This window comes from Dipodomys ordii, unplaced genomic scaffold, assembly GCF_000151885.1.
Source record: "Dipodomys ordii isolate 6190 unplaced genomic scaffold, Dord_2.0 Scaffold11, whole genome shotgun sequence".
Taxonomy (NCBI): domain Eukaryota; kingdom Metazoa; phylum Chordata; class Mammalia; order Rodentia; family Heteromyidae; genus Dipodomys; species Dipodomys ordii.
The window spans coordinates 6174601-6200314 of record NW_012267227.1 but is presented as its reverse complement, the minus strand read 5'-3'; the positions used below and the strand labels follow the sequence as shown (position 1 = coordinate 6200314).

At 43.4% G+C, this 25714-nt stretch overlaps 1 protein-coding gene across 1 annotated transcript in view; it reads right to left on the bottom strand.

Annotated features, from left to right (window-relative positions):
* The window catches only part of Anxa2 (annexin A2), a 42394-nt gene that overhangs the window by 11873 nt on the left and 4807 nt on the right, over positions 1-25714 (bottom strand). Inside the window, exons 2-5 of the mRNA XM_013010221.1 lie at positions 21891-21949; positions 17130-17229; positions 4874-4968; positions 1112-1225 (exon numbers count right to left, since the gene is read on the bottom strand). Coding sequence (XP_012865675.1) covers positions 1112-1225; positions 4874-4968; positions 17130-17229; positions 21891-21938 — 357 coding nt within the window. The 5' untranslated portion in view covers positions 21939-21949. The remainder of the gene's footprint in view (positions 1-1111; positions 1226-4873; positions 4969-17129; positions 17230-21890; positions 21950-25714) is intronic.

The following is a 25714-nucleotide window of genomic DNA, read 5'->3' as shown; positions in this document are numbered from 1 at the left end:
ATCAGCTGAGTTGATGGTCTGAAAAAACCCGAGAAGAGACTGGCTCATGCAAGGCTCCAGAGGGCCAAAAATATGGCATCCAGGAATGCTACCTCCATTAAGCAGTATCATGAACAGTTGTTGACATGCATGGCCTGCTTAGGAAATTCAAAGCCAATCCCCTTGTGTATGTGATGTAGTGCTCTCTGGAGAAGGATAGCCAGTAAAATTGTGACATCAGCTCTGGAGAAAGGCATACAATTAAATCTGCTCACAATTTTTTTTAAAAAAGCAATTGTAGCATGACAGAAAACCAAACAGACCTAGAATTTTTTTTTTTAAGGGAAAATTCAGCTTCCCTAGCTACTGCAGAGATTTTACTCAGTTCTGCCAGCAGAGGGCAGCATCAGATTATTTAAAATGTAGCAAATCCACTTTAAGGAAGAGGGACCATGCTTTGCTTTCACAAGCATTTATATATCTACTACACTTAAATAACATTTGGTATTTTCAAGAGGGGGTTCCAACCTAGACTTCTTATTAAGTTAACCTGAACTTGTTTATTCAAGTTGACTTTGCACAAGAAAAGCATAGACGATATGTATGCACAGTCAACATTTTGAACAAAATACAGACAACCATTCACAATCTGATATCCCTTTTTAATGCCTGTGTGGTTATGATTTGGACCCAGACATGGAACAATGAGAGAGAACATGAAGCTGGTCAAAGGAAGAAACACTCATGAACATGAGCAGAATTTGCAGGCTTCTCTTAACAAAAGCTATGAGTGTTTCCTTCTTCATATCACAACATATCTATCTTACAGAGGAAATGCAATCAGGGAAGTAGTTTTCCCAAATGGCATTGCAATCGCCCAGGTGCCAAGTAATCACAGCTGGTGAGTGACTTCTCAGTATCACGAAATTTCTTTTCAATCTTTAAAAAAAAAAAAAGCAATTGAAATATTTTTGGTGCAAATCCTGAAACTTACAGCTTCAGTTTATTTGAAAAGGAAAAAAAAATCCCAAATGAGAATTCAACAAAAACTGTTAATCACCTAAATTACACTAAAATAAGCTGCAATTCAGAAATATTAACGGCATGTTAATTACATATCACACATGCTTACCTTCATGGAAGCTTTTAGCTCAGAAGCATCATACTGAGCAGGTGTCTTCAACAAGCCCAGAATCACTGTCTCCAGGTGACCAGATAAAGCAGACTTCAGCGCGGACGGAAGTTCCTTTAGGAAGACAGGCAATCAGACACATGGAAAATGAGGTTGGTAACTAATATTCGCTTTAAAACCAGTGAGCAAAATTCAAGGTGAAACAGGTTGTAAACCTCTCGCCACTCTGGGGTCCTGGGTCACATGCGCTTTCCACAGCACTCCTTTCAAAAGCCCCAGATGTCAGAAAGAAACTTCACCAACATCACACCTAGTTTTCCTTCACCCCCTGTCATTAAAAAGAAATTGAAGCATGATGGAATCCTTCAGGAAATCCTGACTGTGAAGACCCGATGATGATACCCACTGGGCAGTGTCAGACCCTGTGGAAGATAGGGTGCTTTCTAGAGTCGTGTTAGCATGGAGAGCTTCAATGCCTGCAGAGATCACTCAAGAGATATTTGTGCAGCTGCGTCAGAACTATGGCCTTGGACTTTCCAAGGAATCAGGGAACCAGAGGCCTCAACATGACTGGAAGTGGGTTTTATAAGGCTTCCCTATACAAACCACTTCATCTAATATGGAAGAGATATTTACTCAGACTTACTAAACTGTCATGGGGTTAATGGAGAAGATGGGGAGCTAAAGGTCTCCTCTTGACTTTTGCTGTAAATTACTTCTCTCTCTCTCTCTCTCTCTCTCTCTCTCTCTCTCTCTCTCTTTCTTTTTGTCAGTCAGTCATGGGTTTGAACTCAGGGCCTGGGATGCTGTTCCTGAGCTCTTCTGCTCAAGGCTAGCACTCTACCACTTGGAGCCACAGCGCCACTTCTGGTTTCCTGGTGGTTAATTGGAGATAGGAGTCTCCCAGACTTTCTTGCCTAGTGTGGCTTTGAACCAAGATGCTCAGATCTCAGCTTCCTGAGTAGCTAGGGTTACAGGTGTGAACCACCAGTGTTCAACTTATAAATTACTTCTTAAGAGGGTTTCAGGTCACCATGAACATAAGCTTTTTTGAAGCAGTATTCATGTAGATAAATAACCCTAATTCAATGTGGCTTCCAACTTGGGATCCAGCTTCCTATCATTCATGGGCCTTGAATTCACATGGCTGAACTCTTCCTCCTGTAATGATTTTTTCTTTTTGCTGTTTTCCTGTTCGCTCCCTACTTTCTTTCCCTCCTGTTTTCTAAATGTTAAGCCCTCAAGGAAACTGCAAACTCTTAAGAGAAGTGGTTTGCAGCCTACTTCAGGGATAAAGTCAGATCCTGCCCAGATATCATGAAGGTTAGAACTGACAGGGCTCTGAGAAATCACCATGACAAACCCTCTCCCCACCCACTTTTCCTGCTTCCCTTAGTTCTAAGAACACATGGCCCTGGGGAGAACATTTTTTCAAAGCAAGATTTTCCAACATGGTTTTCCAATTTGGAACTCTGAGGTTAGATGATCCCAGACTTAGCCTACCCCTTGACATTCCCAGTTCTCTGCTCAAACCTCAAATGGCATCTAAACACCTACTGACTTCTACTTTTACTCTCAACTCTGTCTGCATTCCACTTCCTGTTTCTCGGAATATCTAGCACAGGACTTTAGTGTTTAACAAAAATCCCAGATATGGCTGGCAGACCCAACACAACCATTCCCTACAAAGGGCAGTGTCCTACCTGGTAACTGCCAGAACATGGAAGGAACATAAAATCAGAGCTCACAGCCTGCGCTGCTTCCCTTGTGTTGTTGTATGTTCCTAGGTCAAGTTCACCATGGGGGCACAGCCTGGGTCCACATCCCTACAGTACTAGGCAGGTAACTCATCTCAAATGATAAGGCTCTATGTTCAGGATTTTCTTCAAAAACTACCTCCAGAAGTTTACCAAACCTTTCTATAAATGACAGTTCTCTCTGATCAAGGTCACAAACTAGCAGCAGGCGCTGGTGGCTCACACCTATAATCCTAGCTACTCAGGAGGCTGAAATCTGAGGATCACAGTTCAAAGCCATCCCAGGAAGGAAAGTCCATGAGACTCATCTCCAGTAAACCACCAGGAAACTGCAAGTGGCGCTGTGGCTCAAGTGGTAGAGTGCTAGCCTTGAACTGTTGAGCACAGGGATAGTGCCCAAGCCCAGAGTTCAAGGCCTACGACCCCCCAAAAAATGTTTTTAAAGTATCAGCAGAAGAACAAGTTGTCTCTAACACACAGCAAAAACTGCTCTTGCTGGCTCCTACCATGATTCTGGGCCTATCATCCTTCCCACGGGATCTATGTGAGTTTTGTTCTCCATATATCTCATTTGAAATCACGATCTAGGCCTTTGTGTTTGTGTGTACACACAGTTCTAAGACCACACTCGGTGACAACTGAATGAGCAATTATTTCCTTACCAAACTAGTTGGACTGTCTGCTCTTACTTGGCTGTGCTAGCTCGGGGGAAGCTGGAGAAATAAAACATTCCCCTCTGTGCCTCACCGTGGCAGATTAATGGAAATCTAGTGGAAGAAGAATTTTAATACACACGGGATGAAAGTAGTCAGCTGCTTTCCTACTTCGGTCCTTGCCAGCTGATTGGGATGGGGGAGGAGGGACCCATAATAAGGCTTGAGCTGCAGCTCCCAAGACCCCCAGTGGCTATGTGAACCTCAAGAACAGAAAGTCTTGCCAGCTCATCTCTGCTGGTAGTTCTAAGTGAAAGCTTAAGTCAAACAGGAGCAGCAGGAAGCCGCCCCTACGCTCTCACCGCGCCATCCAAGAAGACATCAAAACCTTTTAATAGCAAGAAGTTAAAAATAAAGCAGCCCATCCTTCAAAATAAAATTTCCTAACACTGTGACAAAATAAAAATGAACATAGATGGGCTGTTCTTTAGCCACTAGTGGACAGGCAAAGGAAAAAAAATGCCAAGGCTTTAAATAGTAGAAGCATGGTGGGTTAAAGATACCTGAGAGACCGAAAGCACGATACCACCAACTAAGCCCACTCACTGCACAACCGTCAGAAATTCAGGTTCTTTGTTTTTTTTTTCTTTTCTTTTTTGAGAATAAGAGGGACATGGTAGGTTTGATTTTCAGAGGAGGTTACAGTGCTAAGATTAAATTAGAAACTGCTTTCCTCCCCTCATTCCAAGGCTTGAACTCAGAGCCTCACCCTCTCACTTGTTCGTTCACAGCTAGTACTGCACCATCCGAGCGATCCTGCTTTTTGCTGGTTAATTGCAGACAGTCTCCTAAACTTTTCTGCGTGGCCTGGCTTTGAACCATGATCCTCCAGATCTCAGTCTCCTGAGTAGCTAGAGTTACAAGTGTGAGCCACTGATGCCGATATAAATTTATCAAGAGCTGCCAAAAGTCATAAAAATGAAATTAATTGCTGCACGTAGAAAATTAAGCACAGTGCCTAGCATAAAGTAAGAATTCAATGAATGGTGCCAATTATTATTGTTACTCTTCTTCTCTATTCTTTCCTATTTTTCTATTTCTAGAACCCCTCTCTCTCCTTATACGCTAGGTAGGGATAACAGGGTATTGGAATAATGGTTGCTGTCTTTGTATATGAACTTCCACGTATGAATAGCAACTGTTAACGGGAGTTAGAGGGAAATCTTGTATACCCAAGGCTTCCAGAAGGCTCTTGCTGCTGAGGGCAAAAGGCACCCAAAGGAAAAAAAAACAGAGTGTTAGGAAAGTTAAGTGTCACAAGGCAAGCATCTTGTGCCTGAAATTACCCATACCTTTTTGGTCCTTCTGTGGTAGGCAAAGGCAATGTCCTGCCTCTGCTCATTGCTGCGGTTTGTCAAAATGTTCACGATGGTGACCTCATCCACACCTGTGGGGAGACAAGTTGCAAGTAGTTAACTGTATATTCTAGATACTTGTTTGTTTCTTTGTTTGTTTTACAGAAGCTTTTAAACAAGAGTTTTGCAAACTGAAATTTATAGATATTCTTTTCCAAAGTGAATTGCCAGAGCATCAAGATTAGTTCTTGTTGTGTTGTGTCGGCTGTACTTGGGTTTGAACTCAAGACTTCACATTTGCTGGCCATTCTGCCAGCCCCTTTGTGTGTGTGTGAGTGTGTATGTATATTTGTGTGTGAGAGCGAGACAGAGAAAGAGAGGAAGAAAAGTTGGTTATTCCTAAGAGAAGGTCTTGCTTTATGCTTTGGCGATCTTGGACTGTAATCCTCCTATTTGACTTTCTCCATTAGCTGCATGATACTTAGCCATTGGTCCAGATGGAGTCTTGGCCTCTATTTCTTTTTATCAAAACCTTCTATTCAACATGTTCTCACATCCTCTTTTCTTATTTCCCCTCTTCCAAGGGCCTTAAACTTTAAACCTAGGTGGACTTTTTCCAGTATTTGTGTTTAAAAGACTATTTTGTTCATAAATTGGCTTCTGGAATCAACAGCAGGAGGTGTGTTTGCAGAGTTTTGGCAGTCAAATGGAACAACAAAGACTTAGGGGATTTTAAATGGAAGTCTCCAAATTGCCCCTTAACTGGGGATTTAATAGACAGTAACTGCAAGCTGAATTAATAGGGACAATTATTTATATTTATTGCAGGATTACAGCTATATAAGCAGCTAGGTATAATTTCTATAATTATACAAACGGTCATGACAAATGAGTCAGTTTTAATATGGCAGTTGTATTTTAATAGCATAATTGATTAACACCATCATGCTTATTGAAGACTAAATCGTTTTGGAAGGAAAATAAACGTTCCACTGCTTTTAATCTTCAATAGGCAATTTTAATAATCAATTTTATAACTTTATTAAAAAAGAGTAAGTGTTTTAATCTAAATTAAATCTAAATTGGGAGGTTTGAAGTGCCACCAAAATATGTTAGTACCTATTTTAATTGGAACATGTGTATTTACAAAGATAAGCAATACTTTCTGGTATGAGGAAGTTTCCAATTTTATATCAGAAATCCTCCTAACCTGCCATTTTAACTTAAGAAAGAATGATTTTAAGGGTTCTGAATATGAAAGGCTCTCTTCACCTCCCACTGATTAAGAACTCTGGTTAATAAAAGGAAAAAAATCTTTGTCATAACTGGATAGGTAATTCTGAGGTAAGAGAGTAGAGTCTTTATGTTCACAAGGTCACTCACAAACTGCAGACAGCTTGGTTTGAAGAACATCAGGAGTGTGAAAAAAGAAAACAACCGCCACCACCACCAAACAACAAAAACCCAGAAAACTATTGTGATTGAGGCCAAACATGGAACCTACTGAAAGGGCAGGGATCTTGATCTCTCAAATGTGTTAGAAAGCTCAAAAGGCACAAAGTTAAAGTTTCTGGGCATAAAAATAAGTAACATCTTTAAAACTTGTTTCAAAGTGGATTTATACCAACACATTGGTTATTGTAACTAAAGCTTCTACAACTTCAACTTTGATTTTTAGAGTCCTTAGTATAAGCACAGAGCCCCCAGCTGCCGTAATAGGAATCCATACCAAAGATGTTTATTTCAGTCTTCTATATACTATCAACAAATAAAGAGGGAGCAGAGTACTTGTGGCTCATGCCTCTAATCCTAGCTATTAAGGAGGCTGAGACCTAGGAGGTCACAATTTGTAGCCAGGCCGGGCAGAAAAGTCCTCAAGACTTCATCACTACTTAACCAAAAGAATCAGGGCTGGAAGTGTGGCTCCAGTGATAGAGGGCCAATCCAGCAAGTGAACCAAGTACTAGCAAACAAACAAACAAAAGGAACAAAAATCTATTAGGAAAAAGAAAACTACTGATTTAATGAATGGAAACTTGCCTCGTATTTAACTTTCTTACCTGTATCTCCTGACGTTGAATTCTTACAACCATAGTACAATTCTCTCCTCTCACTTTAATTCTATTTCCCAAGTAAACTTAGGGACTGCTAACCTCTACTCATACCAAGAATCCAGGAAAAAATCATTCTCAGAAACAAATATACAACATGTGTACATGTCAGAATGTGGTCCTTGGTTTGAAATGGCAGGGAGCACTTAATTAAAAAAAAAAACAAAACCCACAGTCTCATTGCTGGTTACACTGGCTCATGCCTGTTGTCCTAACTACTCAGGAGGCTGAGATCTGAGGATGGAGGTTTGAAGCCAGCCTGGGCAGGAAAGTCCCTGAGAATCTCATCTCCAATTAGCCACTCTTCCTTCCTTCCTTACCCCCCTCCAAAATAAGCTGGAAGTAGAGCTGTGGCTCAAGTGGTAAAATACTAGCCTTGAATACATAAAAGCTCAGGGATAGCATGCAGGTAGGTACTGAGTTCAAGTCCTAGAACTGGCACCAGAAAAAAAAAAAGTTTCCCGAGCCCTAGGTGAGCTCTGCCTAGATGATTCTCTGGGACTTAGGACCCTGAGAGCAGCATTTCAACAGTCTCCTGGCAATTCCTAACCTGAGAATATGACACAGATGGAGAGCCACAGGTAGGGACGGGAAAGAGCCTTCGAAATCTGTCTGTGATACGACTTTTATGCCATTACTACCAATGGTTTCTGGTAGGTACAGGGGGTTATAATCTTAGGGAAAGAAATGCTTTCCTTTGTCTAAACTCTAGTAAGAAATAACCGTTCATAAGAAGTCATTCTACAATTTTTGCCACAGTCCTATGCTCTCTCAATCAACAAAACAGTCTTCACCTGCTGTAATCCTGCAGCAGCTAAGTGTCCAGCCAGCAGAGCTGAAAGTCAATGCAATTACTGAAAAATCCCAGTCAAAGATCCTGAGTGGGTTAACCAGAACCTTTCCCTAGGAGGCAGCAGCTGGAGCTACAGTCAGGAACAACCTAAATATATTTCACCTACATTATTTACCCAGCCAACAGCCTGCTGAGATGCAGGATGGGACGCAAGTGAGTTCTCTGACGCTTGACACGTACGAGAATGCCAGTAGCCACCAAGAAACTACACAGAGGAGATTTTTCTGCAAGCTTCCACTTGCTGCCCCACCGCCCCAATCTTTCCTGCATCAGCACTTTCCCGTTGTCTGCCTGCATGTTTCAAATTGAACTGGAAAGAGGAAAAAGGCTATGGAGCCCTGGGATGGACTCTCCAGCCAAAGCCTCTGAAGGCAGGACCTCTATTGAAATGTCAGAATACATCCATCTGCCAGTGAGACGGAGCAATCCTTTTAGGACACGTCTACCATTTCCTTCCACCTGCTATCCTAGTGTGGGAAGTAATTTTACTCTTGTGGAAAATGCATAAGTTGCTGAGTGCAAGTGGCTCACGCCTGTAGTCCTAGCTACTCAGGAGGCTGAGATCTGAAGGTCATGATTTGAAGCCAGCCCTGGCAGGAAATTCCGTGAGCTTCTTATCTTCATTTAACCACCCAAAGGCCAGAAATGGAGCTCAGGTGGTAGAGCATTAGCCTTGAACACAAAAGCTCAGGGACAGTACCCAGGCCCAGATTACAAGCCCCAGGACCAACATGGGAAAAAAAAGAAAATAGTTCAGCACACTTAGAAGCAGAAGAACTCTTAGCTACCTGGGCCAGCACAGTCATCAAAAACCAGACCCAGCCAGCACCAGGACACCGGGAAAGCTTTATATTCAACACCAGTCACCAGGGCTATGAAAATCTGTCTCTCTGGACCTGTACTTTCTGAATGTTCATTTGCTAGGGCTTTGGGAAGGATTTTGCAAGACAGAAAATTGTGAGGGAGGTAAAAAGCTTGCAGAAGAAGCAATTTTAGATAGCTTTCCGTTCCTTCCCATGCCTCTGGTAGGCTCACCCGGGGAAGCAGTAATGTGTATAGGCATCCAAAGAAGGTGAAGAGGAATGCCGTAAACCAGACACACCTTTTATTTGGGGGGGGGGGGGTCCTGTCGTGGGGCCTGAACTCTGGGCCTGGGCACTATTCCTCAGCTCTTCAGCTCAAGACTAGCGCTCTACCACTTGAGCCACAGCACCTCTCCTGGCTTTTTTCTTTTTGCTTATGTGGTGCTGAGGAATTGAACCCAGGGCCTCAGGCATGCAAGGCAAGTGCTCTACCACTGAGCCACCTTCCCAGCCCCAACCAGGGACACCTTTGAAATCTTACTTCCAAAATGACTACAAACAGCAGGTACCAGTGGCTCACACCTGTAATCCTAGCTATTCAGGAGGCTGAGATCTGAGGATCCTGGTGGTTCCAAGCCAGCCCAGGCAGAAAAGTCTGTGAGACTCTTATCTCCAGATAACCAGCAAAAAGCCAGAAGTGGAGCTGTGACTCAAGGGGCAGAGCACCAGCCTTGAGTAAAAAAGCTAAGGGGAAGCACCTAGACTCTTGAGTTCAGACCCTAATACTGGCTGGAGGAGAAGTCTAATACAAATCAGGGTTTTCCAAGATTGGCAAGGAGCCAAGGCACACACACATGCATTTGGCTTCTGATGGGTAATAGCACACGCAGGTTTGTAAGCGTTAACTCTTTGAATGAGGTCAGTCTGCTAATCTAAGTGCTCACAGCAAATTCAGCAATTCTGATGGCAAGATGGGTGACTGTCCTAGGGGCCCGCCACCTTTGCTAAGTGACTGCCCCCCGGGAAAGTGACACTGACAGCAGGTGACAGGCAGCAGACTTCGGGGTCCTGGGGCACTCCAATCATCTTTCATATTTTTCAAGCATGGAGACTTGAGTCTAAAGTGATGGCCCAATGCAAATCCATGAAGCCCTCCTTTCTGTGAGAGGAACCCCAAGTCAGCTTCACAGCCTGGCATTCCATGGAAAATGTGTCTTTATTGTTGATGGCAAGGAACCAACAGCCATTCGCAACAGGATGCTGACTCACACTGCGCAGACACCCTGACTACACAAAGAAAATGGGTTTGGTTTGTGTTTGAAGACGGCTTAGGAGGCCTCAGGGCCAAGGGGTTAACTGGTCAGAAAGAAAGGGAAACTTGCCAGCTCCTTGATTTATCTAAATTATGGGGAGGGGGGGAGACAAGCCTGGGCTCAGATAACTGCGGTATACTGATATCAGAGCTTAGAAGAAATCATCTTCTGAAAATTAAGAGACATGCCACAGGGAGAGACGTATGGGTATATACATATTTTATTTATTATGATAGCAGCCTTTTTAATGAGCACCTACTATGGGCCAGGAGGTTCATTCTGTCATGTGACTTAAACCCCATCCCCATGAAGTGTGTTGTACTATGTTCCCCTTGTTCCTGTTGTACTGAAGAGGAAACCAATACAAACCAGGGTACCTGTAGCTGCTACCTGTAAGCCTAGCTACTCAGGAGGCTGAGATCCAAGGATCAAGGTTTAAAGCCAGCCTGGAGAAACAAATTGATGAGACTCTTATCTCCAATTAATCTCCACCAAAAAAGCTAGAAGTAGGGTTGTGGCTTAAGTGGTAGCTTAAGAGTGTCAGCTTTGAGCAGAAAAGTGGAATGAGAGTGAAAGTCTGGGCCCCAAATTCAGGCCTCTATAACCTGTGTTGGGGGGGCAGGGAAGAGAGAGAATATAAATTACCCCCCCATTTGCTGTGCTCTCTCAGCTGAATGAATGTATCTCCAGGTGTGCAGATGAAACCAGAAATAAACCTCCTGGCTTGCTTTCCAGTGGCCTAGGATATTAATCTTTTGGCCGTGTTGGAAATCTTCAGTGGTTCTATTTTAAAAGTATAAAAGAAAGGAAGAAATGCACAAACTTGCTGCACTGAAGCTTCTATACTTGTGCTTCTGAGAAGGGGGGGACTCACCCACTTTTGCACCCCTTCCGGAGAGCACAAATAACTGCTAAGAATCAAAACTGGCGGTAATAATAGAGCCACGCATCACCCGCCTCTTCCATAGAGAGAGACCAAAGCTGTTCCAACTTATTGGCACTCACACTAACTCTAGGGTTGTGCTGTTGCTAATTACAATCTATTTTATATAGTCTAGATTCATCCTTTTCTAATTTAGCTGACTTTCCTTTCTAGTTATTCGGACCCATATGGTACACCAGTCACAGCTGTGTTGTGCACTTCCCACTATATATTTAACCCAAGGCCAATCTAGACCAAGAGACTCCTACAGATCTTCAGAAAACTCTGGTTAATTAAGCAATATCACTACTTAACATAAGTAATCGCATAGTCATCCTCAAGCCAGCCACAGCGGGCGCGTGTGCGTGCGCACACACACACACTGTCATGCATTTGGTTTAGGTAACAAAAGACAGACTGAGATCTCTAAGCAGATATAAAGCTGAGTCTTAGCAGTGATTAAATTCACTGGGAGATCAAGTCAAAGCTTGCTGCAGACTCTTCTTTCTGGATAACATCTAGATTTTGGAATGATCCTTTGGGGTCTCAGGTCCCACTCATCTGTGTGCTCTAGTTAATCTGTATCCTTTTTTTTTCAGTTGTGGGGCTTGGGCCTGGGTGCCCCAGGTAGGAAAAAGCTAGGAGTTTTTTTTGCTCAAGGCTAGCATTCTGTCACTTTCAGCCATAGCTCCACTTCTGGTATTCTGGTGGTTAACTGGAGATAAGTGTCTTGTAGACTTTCCTGCCCAGGCTAGCTTTGAACCCTGATCCTCAGATCTCAGCCTCCTGAGTAGCTAGGCTTATAGGCATGAGCCACCAGTGCCCAGCTTCTGTGTACTTTTGCCTGTTACTTGAATTAGAGATTTACCTCCTAGTTCCATGGGCCAGGGCACTATACACAGTTCATGAAATAAAGCCCTTGCCTCTGGAACTACAGAATGGGGAACAGAGGTAATGGGGACAGGAGCTATAAACACAGCAAACCAAGGACTGGCTCTGCCACCTTCTCACAGCAAGCCTGAGAAGAGCTACTGAGACTGAGTGACAGGGGTACGGAGAGCCCTGGAGAATGAAGGGCATCCTAAACTTATGTAGGAGCAAAGATAGAGGCACCATCTATGGGCGCCGCGGGAGGGGGGTGTGTGTGTGCGGAGGGAGTGGATAGAGCCAGAGATGAAGCTAGAAAGAGAATCTGCAGTTTGTTCTGCAGGTGACACCCACACCCACACATACACTACCCTCATCTAGGAGAGGGCAGAGTCATCTTTGGGTCTTTGGCTTGAATTCCTATCAGCCTTCATTGTTTATATTTTGTGTCTTTTGATGTCAAGGAAACAACAGCTCCTGAAAAACAGTTTGAGGTAGGAGCTCAGCAAGGTGTGGCAGGAGCTTCTTAACTACACTCAAGCTTACCATTAGCTCACTCCCTAATTAGTCTTCGTTATCTTTAAAAGAAAAATCAAGAGAAAGGAGAAAGGAACAAAAGGGTTGTTATTGTACATAAATAATACCTCATTTTTTTGTTTTTAATTAACTTCACTGCCTTCCACTATGCACGTAAAACATATCATCATTCGATGTTTGGGAAACAAAGAAATGCAGGGTATACTGAAAGCAGAAGAAAAGGCTGGATTTTCCATAACTGCATAAATCACTTACTAATACCTTTTATTTTTGCCTTTTTGATTAAAAAATTGTGGCTGTCAGCAGACAGTAGAGTATACACTATTTTATATCCATTTTTCTGCAGAACTGACAAGTTTAAGGATGTTAAAATGAGTGCATAGAATTGACTCTGATAATGGTTACACAGCTCGGTAAATACACCAAAAATATTCAATAGTGCTTCTAAATGGATGAATTGTATGACTTATGAGTTCCATCTCAATAAAGTTGTCAAAAAACGCTTCATAAACTTAATTTTCCACATCTATATGACATTTTTCAGACAGCCTAGTTTTTCACTTGATCATTTGCATAATCATTTCTTAACCAAAAGATCTATCTGGGTTTTTTCACTATTGTAGCCAAACTAATGATATTCACATTTAACAATACACTGAGCAGTTATGGATACTATATTCTTTCCTCTCAAGTTTCCAAAGATTTAAGGGTTATGTAATTTCTGCTGGGCAGTAAGCAGTGGGGCTCATGCCTATAACAGCCTGATTCCTTGAGAGGCTGAGATCAGAATTATAGTCCGAGGCTATCCCAGGAATATACATGAGACCCCTTCTCAACCCCTGAGCATGGTGGTCCACACCTCTCATTCTAAACTTCCTGGAAGGCTGATTAGATGAATTTCTGCCCTGTCAGAAAAGTTCATAAGACTCTGTCAAGCGCCTGTCATCCCAGCTACTATGGGAAACTTAAATAGTTGTTCACACTTCAAGCACCTACCTTACTTCAAAATAATCAGTCCCAAAAAGGGCTGGAGGCATGGCTCATAGTGTCATCAAAAAACAAAACCACTACCACCACCACAACAACAAACTCAACAACATAGAAATCCTAAAGGACCAACAGACTTAACTCAAGAAAACAGTTTCTGGGGGCTGGGAAGGTGGCTCAATGGTAGAGCGCTTGCCTTGCATGCATGAGGCCCTGGGTTCGATTCCTCAGCACCACATAAGCAGGAAAAAAAAAAAAACAGTTTCTCTCTAGAACTGCTAACCAACAAAAATAAAAAGTAGTTGTAAGTGAGAATCACTGAACATTAAGTCTTGGGAGGGAGGAGGGGAAGGGACACAGATCCTAAACACAAATGTGAGGCCTATCAGATGACAACAGTGTAACAGTTGGACAATTGTTGGCATTCCTGAACATACTATAAGACAAAGGAAACAATCCAGTCCTAACAGTTGGGTGCTGTTATGTACAGCATCTAAGAAAGCATGCCTAGGCTGAGTAGTAGAGCTGTGTTCAAATCCCAGTATGAAGCAAGGCCAAGAGAGATGAAGTCTGTTAATCCAGAATCTGTTATGAATTGGGAATGAGAGAGCTTCATAGCAAAGATTAATTTGCAGCTCACCTGAGCTGGAGGTTCCTGAAGTGTACAATCTGCCTATCATAGTGAGCATTCATTCCATAAATACAGTTGGGAAGGGCAGCTGCTTCTGAGCAAACTGGAATGCAGTCTTAATCCAACAGATGGTCCTACTTGGAAACTGGAGCCTTTTGCTAATTCAGAAAGGGCCTGGAGTATTTCTGTTAGTCTGGTTTCAGTTGTGGCCAGAGTTCATTTGCGCAATCTTTGCATTCCAGTGTGCTAAAAGCTTTCTCACACAGTAATAAAAGCACCCTTTGTCCCAGGCTTGTAAAAAGCCCCATCTTTGTCAAATGAGTTAACTGCTAGACTTCAGAGGATGTGTCTACAATGCATGTTGGAAAGCCACAAGAATCCAGGCACACCCAGTTGACAAAGGATGAGTTAGGAGAACAGACCACGTAAGCCTGTGTGTGTGTGTAAGTGTGAGTGTGTGTGTGTGTGTGTGTGTGTTTGTGTGTGCAGGCGCATGTATGTGTCTATTTTGAGGTAACGTATTTGGAACCCTGTTTTCATGCCAGGACCATGCTAAGTGCTTTAATAACAACACCTGTAGGTGGGGACTTCGTTAGCCAGCTGCCTAGAGTGGAACGGGAGATTTGGCAAAGCCCAGGGTCTGTTCCCAGTCAGCTGGCAAGTGAGGAGCAGGTGGGGAGGATTTGAACCTGGGTTCTACTATGTCCCCCTGACTAGAACTGATCATGCTGAGATAATTAACCCTGCAGATTTTTTTTTTTTTTGCCAGTCCTAGGGCTTGACCTTAGGGCCTGGGCACTGTCCCTGAGCTTCTTTTGCTCAAGGCTAGCACTCTACCACTTGAGCCACTGCTCCACTTCTGGGCTCTTTCTGTGTATGTGGTACTGAGGAATCAAACCCAGGGCTTCATGTATGCTAGGCAAGCACTCTACTGCTAAGTCACATTCCCAGGCCCACCCTGCAGATTGTGATTGAATGTTCTGATCAGTGACTTTTTGACAAGAATAGGCTTAAAAAAAAAAAAAAAGGAAGACTTGATGGGCACCTGGGGCTCACGCCTGTAATCCTAGCTACTCAGAAGTCTGAAGACTATGTTTTGAAGCCAACCTGAGCAAAAAAAAAAAAAAATAGTCCATGAGACTCTTATCCCTAACTGATCTGCAAAAAGCCAGAAGTGAATGTTGGCTCAAGCAGAAAAGTGCCAGCCTTAAGTGAAAAAGCCAATGGACAGTGAGTGCCCAGCACACACGTGCGTGTGCACACACACACACACACACACACACACACACACACAAATCTTTTTAAAGCTCTAATTAGGATACTGTACTACTCTCCTTCAGTTGTGCTGTTTTCCAGGATGGTACACAAGGTCCTCATGGGGTAATATATAAGGCTGCTTGCAGGCAGATAGTGCTAGCCCATGACTTGTTAGTAATATTGGCCATGGATGGATGGATGTCTCTGCTCTCCTTCCTGTCTCTTGAAACAAGTTTCTCCAAGGCTTTTAGAAATGGTTGCCATGACATCCATTCACTGGTCAGGAATATGCATGCAGAAAGTGGCATGTGTGTCACCTGGGTTCTAGGTTCACAGGTTTTTCCCCTGAACACTAGTGGCTCATGCTTATTATCCTAGGTATTCAGGAGAGTAGGACCGGGAGGATGGAAAGTCAAAGCCAACCTGGGCAGAAAAGTCTGAGAGACTTCATCTCTATGTAGCCAACAAAAAAACTAGGCTGGAGGCATGGCTTAAAGGGCAGAACATCACCTGAGCAAGCAAGCAAGCTGAGCAAAAAGCAGGTGGCATTGACTTCAAACCCCAGAACCAGAAAAAAGATTTTCAATGATAATCCTAATACTTCCAAGGACTCAAGGGATGAGGCAACCCCCAAAAGCTATTTCCTGAACATAAGCCAAAATGTCTGAACACCCACAACTTGATGACCCCCGGCAAGTTCTTGCTCCACTCGAGCCAATTAAAATCTTTATTTGCTTTGTTTCGAAAGGGAGGCTGTCATGTGTCCTGTCCCCTCCCACTCAGCCTCTTGGTCATGCAGCACTTACTTGAGCCACAGGCTCAGGGATAAGCACCCCTTTCTCGGATGAAAAGGAAGTCTAGGTCGTCTACATCACACCAAACAAAGAGCAAAGCTAGGGGAATCTTTCCAGCCTGTTCTAACATGTCCATCTCATTCCACGAACACAGCAAAGGGTTCAGAGCGAGAAAGGCCCTTAGGGTCCAGGACTGACGCCATTGGTTATGAAAGAGGGGCAGGAACATCAGAGCCAAGAGCTGAGCCAGGGGCTGGTGGCTCACGCCTGCAATCCCAGCTGCTCAGGAAGCTGAGATCTCAGGATCACAGTTCAAATCTAGCCTAGGCAGGAAAGTCCAGGAGACTCTTTGTTTCCAATAACTACAACCTCCCTACCCCACCCCACCCCCCCAAAAAAGCTGGAAGTGGTGCTGTAACTCAAGTGGTAAAGTGCTAACCTTGAGCAAAAAAGCTTAGGGACAGTGCATAGGTCCTGTGTTTAAGTCACACACACACACATGCTAAAGTTACAGCACACAGCGTGGGTTCAGCTTTGGCTCTCAGTCTGCTTCCCTTTATTATATGCCTAAGTTTAAACACAGTCATGTACTGTAGACTTGCTTCTTTCTAAAGAGAGAGTGAGGAAGGAGGGAGCAATGGAGGGTGAGCTAGGTCTAAATCCATCCCCTTTACAGCTGCTTTTTTTTTTTTTTGGCGGTCATAGGGCTTGAACTCTGGGTCTAGGCGCTGTCCCTGCGCTCTTCAGCTCAAGGCAAGTGCTCTGTCGCTTGAGCCACAGTGCCACTTCCAGTTTTCTGGTGGTTTATTGAACATCAGAGTCTCACAGACTTTTCCTGCCCTGGCTGGCTTTGAATCACGATCCTCAGATCTTAGCTTCCTGAGCAGCTAGGATTGCAGGCGTGAGCCACCGGCCCCCGGCTACCGCTGCCCTTAAATGATCACTGCACAGAGGTTTTCAGGGAATGAAGGAATGACTCAGAATGTCTCAGTGAGATCACAGTTTGAAGCCAGTCTGAGCAAGAAAAATCTACGAGGCTCTTAAAAACTCGCTAAAAAAGCCCTATGTGGTAGAGTGCCAGCCTTGAGTGGAAAAGCTAGGAGACGGAACCCAGGCCCTGAGTTCAAGTGGCAGTACTAGTACAGAGAGGAAAAAGAAAAATGCCTCCCATTGCCTACCTTTGGTCTTGATGGCTGTTTCGATGTTCAAGGCATCTCTCTCAGCATCGAAGTTGGTATAGGCTTTGACTGACCCATAGGCACTTGGGGGCGTGGAGTGCTGAGATTAAAACACAAACACATTCAGATAAGACATTTTACATCCCCTTCCTAAGTGAATAATTCCTCAGAGTTTTAAGTACTATTCCTTTAAACTGTTTGAGTCATTCTTATTACATGTCATCATATGCAAGCCTTTTTAATAAGAAAGTCTACTTTTTAAGCGAGGTTGGGTGGCTCACACCTTGGAATCCCAGCCGCTCAAAGTCAGCCCAGGTAAAAGTTAATGACACTCATCTCAATGAACAAGGTGGTTCTTAGCTCTCATCCCAGTTCTGTGGGAGGCAGAAATAGGAGGATCAAGCCTAAGGTTGTCCAAAATAAAAATGAAAGATTCTGTCTGAAAAGGAGATACGATTCAAAAGGGCTGAAGGAATGGTTCAAGTGGTAAAGTGCTTGCCTAGCCAGCAGAATTCCCTAGGTCCAAATCTAAGTAAGGTTCCCCCCTCAAAAAATATGGGAATGTATCATAGTGATAGAGTGCTTGTCTAGCATGCATAAGGCCCTGAGTTCAATTCCTGGTACCACAGAAACAAAACAAAAGAAATAAAATTAAAAACAAAAAAAATAAAAATACAGGTTCATTTTCCCTAGAATATGCGGTCTGTGTTTGTACTCTTTGTCTTACTTTGAGTAAAGGCTCAAAAGCAAGTAAGGCCACTAAAGTGAGGACTGGAAATCTTCCTTTCATTCAGGATATTGTTGAAGAATGGGAGAAAGAGAGAGAGAGAGAGAGAAAGGAAGAAAGGAAGAGAGAAAGATATAGAGAAAGAAAGAAAGAGGAAGGAAGGAGAGAAAGAGAGAAAGAATGGAGGGAGGGAGGAAGGAAAGGAAGGAAGGAAGGAAGAAAAGACAAAGGAAAGAAAAAGAAAGAAAGAGAGAGAAAGAATGGATGTGGGAGGAAGGAAAGGAAGAAAAGAGAAAGGAAAGAAAGAAAAAGAGAGAGAGAGAGAGAGAGAAAGAAAGGTCTAGTAACAAGCTGAAATCAACTGAAATGTGGGAATGCCTGCGGGACAAGTGTGCTTCGCCAAAGTTTGGATATGAGCACATGAATACCCGCCAGGCTTGTCACTGAGACCTCAGTTCTTTATAAAGAGTGAATTTATAGTGCTCGGCTCTTGTCTCAATCAACTGTGTGAGGAGAGTCTTGGCGGCCGCTGCCACACCAGCTCTGGCACGGAGCTTTTCTGGCAGGCTGGCCCACATCCTCTTTCCTCTGCTAGGTTCTTGCTGTTCTACTCTTTTCTTCTGCCTCATTCCTCACTGTCCCCTTTGCCCACCATCCTGCCTGGCATGTTGTCTTTGTGAACCTCTTCCTATTCTGGTGCTTTACTTCTTTTGAAGTTTATATAATTTTAAAAAATAGCCTTAAGTAGTTGTACAAAGGGGCTTCCATTCACGATGTCAGTTTGTGAGTACAGTGCATCTTGCTGAAGGTCAACCCTTCCATCCTTCCTTCCACCTCGTCTCCCCCGACCCCCACCCATCCCAAATTACCTGGTTCCATTTTTCACATGTATACATGAATATTCTAACTCTTCTCCCACCGTCCTCTCCCCATTCGCCTGCTCTCCCTCCCCTCTTTGAGACTCCCCTCTTAACAGCATGTTTCACCTCTCTGCCATTCATTTTGTTAAACTTGTAAGTCAGTTGTTAGAAGGAGTTACGCCATTGCAATCTCCCCGCGTGTATACCATTCTTCAGTATGTTTGTGTATGTGTGCACATGACCCTGAATATGTTCTTACATGTTATAATTTAGATCGAACGTCCACATGTGAGGGAAAACATACACTCTTGGAGCTTGACTTAATTCACTTAAGCACCGGAGCCAATGGTCTAGTATCGCTATCCCCTTCCCCCACCCCAGACTGAGGTACAACAATGGCTTCCTTCTCCATCACTTCTCTTTTCCAAGTATGAAACTTCCCCCCTCCTTACCCACTCCCAAAGCCAAGTGCAGACAAGAGATTACCATTTTGGTTTTGGTTGGCTGGTGGCTAGAGAGCCATCTGCCACCACCCCACCCCTCCAAAGCTCTCCACCTGCAGGGCCCCAGCCCTTTCCCAGCACACATACCCATTTAGTCTGGGCTCTGGCATGACTTCTGCCAAGAGTCAACAGATTGAGATGTCCTCTATGAACCAACCCAGCACCCACACATCCCACTTTCCTAACGGGTGTTGCACAGTGAGGAAGTAGATACACCCCCTCAAGTGCCCCCCCAGAATGAGCTAGAGCTCAATGAGTTACTAAAGTATGTTTCTTCTAATTTTCCTGCTTTAACTTCTCCATAAGGGGTATTATATGTATGTGCTTATGTATGTGCATGCGTGGATGCCAGTACTAGGGCTTGAACTCACTTGGCTTTTTCTGCTCCAGGCTGGTGCTCTACCACTTGAGCCATACCTCCACTTCCAGTTTTTAGTGACTAATTGGAGATAAGAGTTTTATAAAATGTCCTGCCCAGGCTAGCTTTGAACTGTAATCCTCAGATGTCAAGCCTCTTGAGTAGCTAGGATAACAGGCATGCGCTGTCAGTACCCAGCTTCTTTGTCGTAACTCGGTGAAGACAGCAGACACTCAGGGAAATTTAAAGGCAAAGTGTGGTTTTGAGTTGTGGAATCTGCTGTGACAGTATGTGTTGGAAGTTATTCCCAGAGAAGAGCAGAACTGCCATCAGTGACTCATTTGCAAAGGCAGGCAGGCTGAGGAGCCACTCCACACGTGACTTCATTTCCAGGTAATGTGTGGTCTTACTCTACATCAGCAGTGATGGGGGGAAAATTTGATGCAATTTATAAGATCTCCAGAAACAAAATTAAATGGATAAATGAGCCTATTACCTATAATACATACTTGCATGAAAATTAACTCACTGTGACAGAAGCGATCTTCCCTTCTCCTACGATATCAGAGAATACATAGCATTTTCTATTTCATCCCCATCTCTCCACTCAGGGAAATGTAGCAGATTGGAGTAGGGTAACTCAAGGTACTTTAGGGGCGAAACTTGATTCCATTAGAGAAACACATTGTGCAACAACTGGGCTTGTCAAGGCCTTAACTTGGAGTTTATATTCTTGTCAACAACAGAAGGCCCAAGTGCCAAGAAATGGAAAGATTTGAATAACCAACAAACCACAGGCATACTCCCATCTACCTGGGCTGGCACAAACTCGGGTGACGCTGGGTACTGGTGGCTCACAGCTGTAATCCTAGATACTCAGGAAGCTGGGATCCGAGAATTCTGGTTCAAAGCCAGCCTGACCAGGAAAGTCTACGTGAAAATCTTATCTCCAATTAGCCACCAGAAAACTGGAAGTGGTGCTGTGGCTCAAAGTGGCAGAGAACTGTCCTTGAACAGAAGAGCTAAGGGACAGAGCCAAGGCCCTGAGTTCAAGCCCTATGACCAACAAAAAAAAAAATAATAATAATAGAGGTGGCAAGTGCCATAAATAATAATGAGGATTTTGGTCCATGTGATGTACATTGTTGTCATCCTTCTCTAGAGTACTTCTTTGAAAGACAAATTCAATTTTGAGCTCCCTGATAGCCAAAGCAAAAAATGAAATATGATAAATTATATAATGTTATATGAATTATTATATGATTTCATTCTTTTCTCCAGTAATTTAGGGTTTGAACTCAGAGCCCTGCATTTGCTAGGTAGGCAACTGACTTATCAGTTTTTGCTTTAGTTATTTTTCAGACAGGGTCTTGCATGTTGTTTTGTGTGTGTATGCGTGTATGTGTTTTTTGGTTGGTTGTGGGGCTTGAACTCTGGGCCTAGGCGCTGTCCCTCAGCTCTTCAGCTCAAGGCTAGTGTTGTACCACTTGAGCCACTACACGGCTTCTGCCTTTTTTTTTTTAATGTTTATGTGGTGCTGAGGAATCGAACCCAGGGCCTTAGGCATGCAAGGCAAGCGCTCTACCACTGAGCCAAATCCCCAGTCCTGGGTCTTGCATTTTTGGCAATCCTTCTACCTATACTCACAGATCACAGACATTCTCTGCCACATCCAGCTTTACTTTTTTAAAATGGGGTTTTGATATCTTTTTGTCCAGGTTGGTTTTGAACCTAGATCCTCCTACTCTGTATCTCCCAAACAGCTGCGATTTCACGTGTGTGCCACCACATCTAACTTTTATTGAATTTTTTCTTTAAAGAAACATCCTGGTCTTTTTGGAGCGAAGCTTTCCCAAGAGCTACATTAAAAAATAATAATAAAAAGTATAGGTCCTTGTGCAGAATAACTTCCTAGATACTGTCAGAATTCTAAAGAGATGCAGAATTATTTTCTGATATGACTTAAACTTATGCTAAATATGAATACAATTTGGGGACTGACACTAAATATTCACATATCACCATAACAGTGATTACCACGGACACTGTAAGTATGGCAGAATAAAACCCCAGCCCTTCTAGTCTTGCTAACTCTGTCCATTTTTAACACAGTGCCGACAACATTTTTAGAGGCAGGGTATTCCTTTCAAATTGAGCTTCTAGGAATTGCTAACCTCATGAAAAACTAGGGAAAACCAAGTAACAATGGAATCGTGTCTCTAGTTTCCTTCTGTATACAGGGAAAGAGGGCAGGATGCCTCTGCCGAGATCCAATTTACAACAATCACACAGAGTGAGAAATTATATACTTACATCACCCTCCAAGCTGAGCTTGCAGAGAATTTCATGAACAGTAGACATTTTAAAAGAAGCTGGAAAAAAAAAAAAGACAAGAAGTGTTTATAGAGAAGCTTTCCTTTCCCCTAAAGCACAGTAATTCATTATACTAACTAATGTCTATTTCTTGGGCCATTTCATCCAAGGATATTAGAGACCATTTTTTTTTCAAATAGATATATATTCCCATCTTAAGAAAAAGAATTAAAGCTTAGGGTGTGCCTTAGGCTTAAGATGGATTGCTACACTATCCAGGCTTTCTCTTGCTCTTGTTAATCAGAATTGGGGAAGACAGATCCTTCCCCCTCCCAGCCCTAGCTAATAGAGCTGAGCCTTCTGTTCCCCATAAAACTGGAAAAAGGCTCAAACTCTGATTGCATGCTGCAGTTCAGAGCATTTCCATGTTCGTTGGATCCTAAATACACCCCTTTCTTATTAGGTCTATAATTATTTCTTTACTCCAATGATGCTTGTAAGATATTAAAGTGCTTATGAGGAAGGCCATAGGTGATTTTCAGACATTAACCCACTCCATAGAGGATTGAATTCTTTGTATTTGACCATCAAGATGGCTGAACTGAAGTCATCTTCTAGCTAATGTGCTTACTTAGTCAGTCAGCTTCACTCACAGTCTGATGAATGGTCTGTCCCGCTTTTTGAGGTCACACAGTTCTTGGGATTGATCCACCCAACCCCCACCATAAGGACTGCTCCGCAGGCAGTGAACGTATCTTAACAAGACAGGGCAGGGCATTCTGTAGTACCACCCCCGAAAGAAAGGTAACTGAGGTGCTGCCTAAAACGTCTCCAGGGACTTCCAAGTCGCCACCATCCCTCCTTGGTCTCTTGTCTCTTCATTTTTGATTGAAAACTGGGACACATACACATTCATCTCCTGTTCCTTCAAGGGCTGGCTTGGTCTACATATTTTCATAGAACTGGCTTGGAGACAGCATTTGATGTGGACATTTGCCAATTTAACCACAAGGTCAACCTGTGACCCCATTGTTATTGGGATTACAGATACGTGATCCATGGGAATGGAGTCTAGGGAATTTTTTTTTTTTTTGCCCAGTGTGGCTTTGCTATCTCAATCCTATACTCAGCCTCCCAAGTAGCTAAGGTTATAGGCATGAGCCACCAAAAGCAATGTTTGATAGCACTTTGTCTATTCATTCAGCAGGGTGTATTGAGTGCCCGTTGTGTGGCAAGTATTCAACTGGCAAATATTTCAGTATGGTTCCCATCAGGAGGAATGTGTTTTGTCTCTTCTCCCTCACAGAGTGCTAGTATCTTTGCTCTCCCTAAGTGCTGAACAATTTTCTGAAAACAAGGAGTTGCTTTTTGTAATGAGTAACGTTTCTAATTATTTACAGTCATTCTGCCTAAGAAACAAAAGTATCACAATAACCACAAAGTCACAGTGACCACAGAGCAGTGTCCAGGAAGCCCATTAACACCCCACCCACGTGCCTGGTGTGTATAAATATCTCTTCTTTCAGGTTAAACAGCACACATTTTATGTTTAGAAATAAATTCTAGAGGGCTGGAGGCATTGGTTACACAGTGGAGAGCCGGCTTAGAGGGCACAAAGCCCTGAGTTCAGTCTGTAATACCGCTCTAAAATAAAATACTACTTCATTTTATCAAATCCCCTGGCAAGATGAAGACATCTTGGGTAGTAGTACTGATTGGCCAGTCACTCATCTGTTTAAACATTACTTTTTAGTACCTTGGATGAATGAGAATGTCAGGAGTGTTGCTACTCTTCAAACAGATAACAACAACAATCTTTGGCAGTGCTACTGTAACTTCCAAACCCTGGTTCATAGTCAAGTCATCAGCCCACAACCCCATAATATACAAAACTCAGAGATCCGAAAGACACACAAGCGATGTGTGCATCTGGCTGCACAGATATTAGCTCAGGGTCACAAGAAGTGAGCGGCAGGGAAAAGGCCCTGACTCCCCAGACCTTTGACCTCCAGGCCTCACCCCAATGGCTTATCATTTTGGAGATTGAAACGCACAGTTCAGAGTGATGGAGTGAGATAAGATCAAGGCCTAACCATGCGGCACTGACTACACAGATGGGGGTGAATCAGACCAGAAGTTCCAGCCAGAGAAACTTTGAGAGGCCTGGAGCGATAGGAAGGGGTGGAAATACCACCAGGAGGCAGGAAAACAAGAGTACAGGTTTGAAAGGGAGCCATGCCCCAGGTGGGGTCTGGTGGGGAACCTAAAGCTTAAATATCTGAATTGTACAAAGTAAAGATTTGAGCCGAAGGCCAGAGTGACTGGGACGCAAAATACACATGGACCTGTTTACCAGACAGCTGCTAGTTGCCTAAATTTCCCTACTGAAAACAATTCCTTGCATTTATTTACGTATTTGTTTGTGTGTTTATTTGTGTCAGTACTGGGACTTGAACTCGGATCCTCATGCTATCAAGTGGCCTTTTGACTCAAGGCTCTCACTTTTAACCACTTGAGCCATAGTTCCACTTATGACTTTTTGCTGGTTAATTGGAGATAAGACTACCACACCGGCTTCAGAACTTGATCCTCAGATCTCAGCCTCCTGACTAGCTAGAATAACAGGTGTGAGCCACTAGTGCCCGGCAGGCATTTCCCTGCCGTTAGTGGGTTCCTGTTCTGAATGAGATTAAAATAGAATGAGATAATTCTGCCTGTGTTCGTTCCTCATCATGGAGGAAAATACATAAAGGCCCGAAAGCAGAGCCACCCTCCCTTTCCTGGCAGCTTTCTCCCCACAACATGAAAACCTAGGACACTTTCTTCTCAGTACCTCAGCCTCACCCAACTGGTTTCAACTTGCACACCAGAAAGAAATCAGGTAATTCAATCTGTGTCTGAGTACATCTACATACTGGGGCCTTCCATTCCCAGGGAGGGCTGGGTATGGGTACCTGGCTCTGGATCAGGGAAACTGTTCATGTTTAGAAAAATAAACTAGATAGTCCCAGGGAAACACTGAAAGCAACCCACACCCACTTCAAGCTGCTCTGAAATAATTCTCCACACTGGTGGGAAAAAAGTGTCCCTCAGCTCCACCCTAAGGAAGGGAACATACAGTTTGCTCTGGCCTGGGAAGGACTGATAAATGAGATTTTAATTGCCTGACAAGAAAGCTCTCAGCGTTATAAAGCTAGACAGCAATGAAATCCATTCACTTGTTGAAAAACAAGTCATTTATGTTTAATAGAAGGACTGTTTTATAGATAACCTGTAAGTATGTTTGACCTTTGAAAAAAATAAAATTAGATTTTGGGGGGATGACACTTTGATTTGAACTCAGGGCCTCAAGCTTACTAGATAGGAGTGCCACTACTACTTGAGCCATGCCCTATTTCTTTTTGGTTTAGTTATTTTTCAAATAGGGTCTCACAGTTTATCCCCAGATTGGCCTGGACACGATCCTCCTGTCTGTGCTCCCCATGTAGCCGGGATGGCAGGGGTGTACAACTACACTCCTTGAGAAGGGGGGGGTCTCATGAACTTCTTGTCAAGCCCCTCCCATTCTCACTCTCCCAAGTCACTAGGATTAGAGGCATGAACCACTACACTCAGAAAAGAAAAATAATCTAGATATTATTACACTTATTTTACTGGAAAACCATAGTTACAAAAAAGTGGTACATGCTGGGCACTGGTGGCTCATGCCTGTAATCCTAGTTACTCAGGAGGCTGAAATCTGAGGATTGTGGTTCAAAGCCAGCCTGGGCCGGAAAATCCATGAGACTCTTATCTCCAGTAAACCACCAGAAAACTGGAAGTGG